Source organism: Archocentrus centrarchus, chromosome 11 (assembly GCF_007364275.1).
Source record: "Archocentrus centrarchus isolate MPI-CPG fArcCen1 chromosome 11, fArcCen1, whole genome shotgun sequence".
In the NCBI taxonomy this organism is placed as follows: domain Eukaryota; kingdom Metazoa; phylum Chordata; class Actinopteri; order Cichliformes; family Cichlidae; genus Archocentrus; species Archocentrus centrarchus.
Window position 1 is genome coordinate 8,666,571 of NC_044356.1, and position 6,457 is coordinate 8,673,027.

General features: G+C 41.6%; 1 protein-coding gene across 1 annotated transcript; it reads left to right on the forward strand.

Moving 5' to 3' along the window:
- The first annotated feature begins 318 nt into the window (after nt 1-318).
- Nucleotides 319-3,170, forward strand: LOC115788596 (doublesex- and mab-3-related transcription factor C2-like). The gene is made up of 3 exons (XM_030741698.1): nt 319-879; nt 2,037-2,266; nt 2,362-3,170. The coding sequence occupies exons 1-3, from the start codon at nt 486-488 to the stop codon at nt 2,497-2,499; spliced, it is 762 nt and encodes a 253-aa protein (XP_030597558.1). The 5' UTR covers nt 319-485; the 3' UTR covers nt 2,500-3,170.
- Nucleotides 3,171-6,457: the final 3,287 nt, after the last annotated feature.

The window sequence follows — 6,457 nt, forward strand, 5'->3', positions numbered from 1 at the left end:
GCTTATTGTGCATAAATCCACTGCAGCTGACACCTGCACGGGTGGAGAAAAGAGCTCCCAGGTTATCCACGCATAGTTTTGTTACCTAAGCTAACAAATTTATATGAATGACAGTCTGACTGCACATACAACTGTCCACTGGCTAAAATTTTCATGTAAAAATGCACTCCAAAGCATCCACTGGTCAAAAATGTACATTTCATACTGAAATACATTTTTGCCCCCAAGTGACCCACCAACAGCAATCTGCTCTGACCAATCAGCACTAATAGGGGGGGCCCAACGATACCCGCACCTGATTGGCTCCCCGCCCGTGGGACAAAGACGGTGACAGGTTTCCCAGGCTTGAAAATGATACTTTTTTTTTCTCGTTTTTTTTTTTTTTTAAACATAGTTCGGCTTGGGTCAAGTGAGTGGGGTCATTCGGTTGATATATATGCGGACACCAAGTAGAGCTTCAGTGAAGCAGCTGCCCGGTAAACTAAATGTCTTTGCCGAACAGCTTCGACAATTCAGGGAGGCCCAAATGCGCCCGCTGCCGCCACCACGGTATCGTTACTCTGAAGAAGGGCCACACAAAAATCTGCCCTTATATCAAGTGCGAGTGCTCCAAGTGTTCCCTGATAACGCAGAGGACGAAGATCGCCGCTCTCCAGAGGGAAATGCGAAAGACCAAGAAAGAGCAGCAACCCGGAGCCGGCAGTGGGGACGGCCGAGCTCCATCTACATCTGCACCGATGGGCCCTCAATCCGGATGGGCCCCGGAGAAGGGCACACCCGCCGACCCCTGGGGAAGGCCTGAGTCGGGAGGACAACCCGTGTCGGGTTCGAGCAGGAGGGATGAGCTGCCGTCGACTAGCGGGAAACGTCTTCCTCTCAGTAAGCTAATATTGTTAATTAGGAAATGCTGAGCTCACTGGGCTGGATTAATGTGAACCTCCTTACAAGGACGCAGGGAAAAGTTAATATAAGCTGATTGTTTCACACCAACAAACACGAATTATATATAAATAAATACAAAATAGAAAACTCACTAGGTGTGGGGAGTGTACAAAGGCTTTTTGTGTTAGCATGTAGCTATGGAAGCTTGTTTCAGCCAAAAATAAATAAACGTTGGCAGTGATAAGTAGAAATTTCCATTTATTATTTTAAAATTTTGACTTGAAGTTATTTCTCAGAAGCTTAAGTTTGTAAATCATAGTTTTGAGATAAATGTCCAACATTTTGACTTATGGATGTTTGTTTGTTTGTTTGTTTGTTTGCTTTTCTTCAGTAGCAGAAACGAGCCTCCAGAAGATCAGAGTGGTGTTTTTTTTATTTTTATTTTTTTATTTACACAGTCCTTTTAAAAACATGCTGCTCTGTTGGTTGTTCCTGAATCCTGAATTAAATCTTTAGAATCAAAGCTAAAAAATGTGAACAAAAATATATCCAACCCACTGTTTTACATTTTACCGCAGCTTCTTTTATAAAGGGTAAAAGTAATGGTGGTGTGGTCAGTGGGGCTGATGTCATCAGTGGTGGATTCGACAGCTGCATGTGCAAAAAAGGAGGAAGATTTCCCAACTAATATTTAATAATCTAATCAATTATTAGATCAACCGGTTCAGCTCTGAATATTTCAACAGAATATTTTAAGTGGATAATTTTATCTGCTCCCTTTTCTACTCATTCAGTCTTCTGTTAATAGATTATATTTACACAATTATTTTTGATTTGGGTGTGCCTCCATGCTAATTGATTTGTCTTTTGTGTTCCTGGTGTTTTAGAGTGAATTTTTTGCTTTAATCTTAAATTATGGGTGATGTATGGAAGCATGTTTCTGCCACAGAATTAAAATTTTTAAAAAAATTTCATCCGTAAGTCAAAATTTAGGCTTAAAAACTCAAAATATAAACTGACTGAGGAGTAACTTCTCTCTGCCTGGCTTTTTTTTTTTCCCCCATATTTTGAAGCCCTCACTGTAAAATGCAGACTTAAGGAGGAATTTGTGTTAAAGCGCACAGTTGCTTATGATGCCGTCTCTTCCCTTCCAGATACACCTGGTTTCGATGAACACGGGCAGGTGGGACCTCTGCCTTTTATTCCCTTTCCATTTAGGATGCCAAGTTGTTACCCCAGCAGCTATTCATCTCCACCTCCACACTTAATGCCCAACATGCAGTGGGTGCCCCCCGTAGCTGTTGGGTTTGGACCCCTGATGTTCCCGCACCCCCACCAGGGTGCTGTGAACTACCCTCTACCCCCAAATCCTAGACCGCCAGCTGTAAGCCACTGCTTCTAACACACTAAAAACAGATGGCTGTTCTTGTTTACACAGAGGTGTGTAATACAGTGTGTGTGTGTGTGTGTGTGTGTCAGGGTTGCAGGCAGGTCTTCATGCGCCACCCACAACCTGTCTCACAGACTTTTAAGGATGAGCAGCGCCCTCCACCTCCTGTGCCCAAGACCCCTGAGCAAGACGCTGCAGAGCAAGTTAACAGGGGGAATGAATCATAAACACCCCCCTATATATTTCCTGTTATGCTGTTATTTTTTGTTCATTTTTTGATAAAGTTTAGAGCCTTGAAGTGTTTAAAAATGAAAGGGAAGACCTCTGTTCTATTTTCAGAATTACATTAAAGTTTTTATTACGATTTTATATTTAGGTTCAGTGAGTTTACAGAGAAGGTTTGCTCAGGTTTTATTGTTCGGTGTCTGTAAACGTGTGTGTAGCTGGTTGTGTTGACAAATACGATGCCTCACAGCATTTCCTCTTTAGTTTGTTTTATAAGTGAACCAAATGGTTTCAGTTATTTTTCTTAAGACCTTGAATTGGTTTCTGAAATCTGTAAATTGTCCACACGGAGGCGCAGGCACGCTTTAAGTCGGCCACACACCCCCCAAAACGTTCACGGGCAGAGAAAAGGTTTAAAAATATTGCTTTAATTTTTATTTGCTTCTGCAATTTGCAAAAGCACAAAATGTTCATATGTGAGTTATTAAAACCAAATGTAATTTTAATCTATGGGTCAGTTTGTCGAGATCTAGAAACACTTACTGCTGCATTTATTCTAAAACTGAAGATATTTACTGCAGTTCTCATTGTTCGTATTGGACTCTTTGGTGGGCCGGTTCTGGCCCCAGAGTCCCATGTTTGATACTTGCTGTAAACTTTGCATATATTAAAAGTTCTGCATATGATTTAATCACTGAGTTGTGCAGCTGATTTCTCCTGTAGCCTCACCTGCACCTCAAAAGGTTTTTTTTTTTTGTTTTTTTTTTTTTGTTTGTTTGTTTGTTTTTTTTAACCCAAACTGCAGTTTTAATACAGACGTCTCAACAGGACACCTGAAAAAGTGACACCACAGATCAGATCAGCGAGGGACAGAAAAATCCACTGCAGCGTTTTATTAAACATTGAAAGGATTCGAGTTGAGTGAAATAAAGGTCAACACGATTGCATCAGTAGGCTCTTAAATGTATGGAAAATATTTTCCCACAGGTTCTTTAAACCCCACCTGCAGTCAGGGTGACTAATTTTCCCACTTAATTTAGACTGCACAGCATTTTTATGCCTTATTCCCCCCATTATCCCCATTTTGACTGCAGGACAGACACTAATGAAGCTGCTGTGAAGAAAGGAGGGAAGGCTTTAGCTGCGCCTCCACTACAGCCATCGGGGAGGGCAGTTCTCACAGTTTATACTGAGCTTCCATTTATGCTTATTGTAGCTAGAGGTGGACTTAATAAAGTTGCATTTAAATAAAATACCATATATTTTTTTTCTTGACATGCTAAATGCCAAAAAAAAGCGATCTGTATAGTTTGTGCATTAATTTTTTTTTTTTTTTAAGTCAAACTTTCCATCAGATCAGAAATGTGTCCAACAGGCCATCCTGCCTGCAGTGCCTCTGCACCCCACTAGAGGGCCTTGCTCTGCAGCATGAGGACCACTTCTCTATTCAGTCACTTCACTGTATTTCAGGTATTTAACTAAAGAGGAATAATTCACAATTCCAAGGAAAGTCTTAAAATAGCCGTGGCACACTGTAGATCCATCAGGACTGCGGTGGTCCAGCATTGAGTCATGGCTGGTACTAAAGTGAGGATCTCAATCAGCCCTGTCTGCACTCTTGGCTTAACCTTAAGTGTAGAGTGGGTGTACACTGACCCTTGCACCATTTCATGCCGATCTGCAGTATTTAGCACTTGGAGCTTTCCGAGGAATTCCAGGAGGAGGCGTGATGTGGTTTCACTGTGCTGCTGAGATCTTAATCAGAACGATTAATGTTGGCGGCAGCGACTTCGAGCCTGCTACAAAGCGCAGCAGCCAGGAGGTGAGGCATTGTCTGAATTCGTGAGAATGCCAGTGAATCACTTCAGCCTGCATTCCTCTCTGTTTTTCTTCTTCCGTCTTCCTCATCCCTGCTGGTTTTTCCTTTGTTTGTCCCAGTGGACTTACAGGAAGTTTAGACGCACTAAGAGCTTGAATCCCTTTTTTTTAACACTCAAATCAAAAGCAAAGAAAAGCTAACTTAATGTTACTCATCATAGCGATAACTGATAAGTGTGGGTCCTGCTCTTCTCTGAAAATGTAAAATCTGAGTTTACGTCTGGGCTGAGGATTCACTCCACTGCTCACAGCGTGTCTGAGATTATTAGGATTAAAGGTTTTAAAGAAAAGTTCAGTAGGACAAAGAAACAAACTGAAATCAACACAGATTAAATAAAGTGAGTCAACAACATTACTTGCATGAATGCAAATCTGCAGAACAGGTTCTTAAGATCAACACTGCTAACACGCAGTTCTTAAGGATGTAAAATAAAACTCTGCCCTCACCCTGATCTTTAAATGCTGTATTTGCCCGTCTGCAGCTTATAAACTTTAAACATAGTGAAGCAGGTGTATTTACCATCCGCACGAAGGATTCTCGACGTAACTGAAACAACACAAACAACTTTCAGTTTCTTGACCTTTATGCAGCTCTTCCACTTCAAAGATCTTCAGATTCCTGTTTGGTATAAAAAGATCAGACAGGTCTGATGTTACGGAGCGTTTAGTTTTAAATCTAAAAAGAAAAGCAGCTTTCACAATCTTAAAAATCATGGCAACACAGGCAGCACTGAGGAAAGAGTCTCCCGAGTCAGCCAGTTATGTAAGGTTGGCATCGGTCGCAGTGAACACACAAACAGCTTAGGTGAACTTATTTTATCCGAGCTGTGATAAAACGGTTATACTGTTGGCTGCAGAGCTGAAGCCAGCCGCAGGCGCAGTCTGTGGAGACCAGAAATGGAAAAACACTCAGATTTCCTTTAGTTCTGTCTAAAAAAAAAAAAAAAAAAAGCAAAAGTACTCATTGTGCAGCCACTGCCTCATGTCATCTTTGTATTCTTAGATTTTTTATCTGTTTGCAGCATGTTGAAGGTCTCAGTGGAGCTTTCTTCTAAACTGTTTCCATGCAGAGTTTCACAGTTTGCATCCTCGAGGCCTAACGATGCATTTTCTCACAAAACTGCCTCACCCCCCCCAAAAAAAACAACAGGAAAAGTTGTTTGTGTAATTGTGACCCTTCAGTTTTAAAGTTAATGACCATCAGCAGCCCCATCAGCGCATGTAAACGTCTGCTGGTGTGTTCACCATTAAACTTGGCAGATTTGTAACCTATAAAACTGAGCATTTCTAAGACTGGTGTACAGCTGTAAAAGGTCATTTTTGGACCAATTCATATTCTTTTTCTAACTCAAATCATTTATTTTTCATTTTCCTCCAAACAGAGTGAAAAGAAAAGAAAACCTGACACGATGCATCAACCAACAACAATAAGTGCAGAGAGGAGACGTGAAGCTGGGCTTCAAAAGTCGAGGGTTCTAAAGCAGATTTTGTGCCTGTTTCAAGGTTTTACAACAAACAGGATTTATGGTCTCACTTCAGTGGTTGTCTTTGGTGACACAGATAAAGGGGCTGTGGGGAAGTCTGTGGTCAGACAGACTGCTGAGTGGTTAGAAAGTTGGTTTGAAAAGGAAAAGCAGCGACTGCAGAGTTCTGGAGGATGTAGCAAGAAAAAAAAAAAAAACCATGAAAGAGCACAAACAGTGGCTGCAGTCAAGGCTGAAAGTGGGATCTGGCAGCTTCAGGAACCCTGAGATGGAGTGTCGTGGTGCCACAGGAGGAGAAGGATCTCTTAGAAATAAGTCATTTATCATCATGAGCTCCAGAACAGTACAGTGCAGCCCAGTGTTTGTGTACAGGCTGTGATCAGCTGGCCTGCGCTGCTATCCTGAGATTCTCTGATCTTTCTGTATTTACACAACTGAATTCAAGAAAATGTAACCAGATGTTGCACAATCTGAGGCTGATTTCCAACCTCGAGGCAGCGCAAAGCTGGTATCAAAGCTACAATTTGGTGAGTGACTGTAATCAGCATCACCTTAAATTGAAATGAATGTCTTCCTGATGTAACCTCACACTGAGCGT

Coding starts and splice junctions, on each gene's coding strand:
- LOC115788596 (XM_030741698.1), top strand. CDS start 486: ATGTCTTTGCCGAACAGCTTCGACAATTCAGGGAGGCCCAAATGCGCC. Junction 880..2,036: donor CGGGAAACGTCTTCCTCTCA/GTAAGCTAATAT, acceptor CTTCCCTTCCAG/ATACACCTGGTTTCGATGAA. Junction 2,267..2,361: donor CAAATCCTAGACCGCCAGCT/GTAAGCCACTGC, acceptor TGTGTGTGTCAG/GGTTGCAGGCAGGTCTTCAT.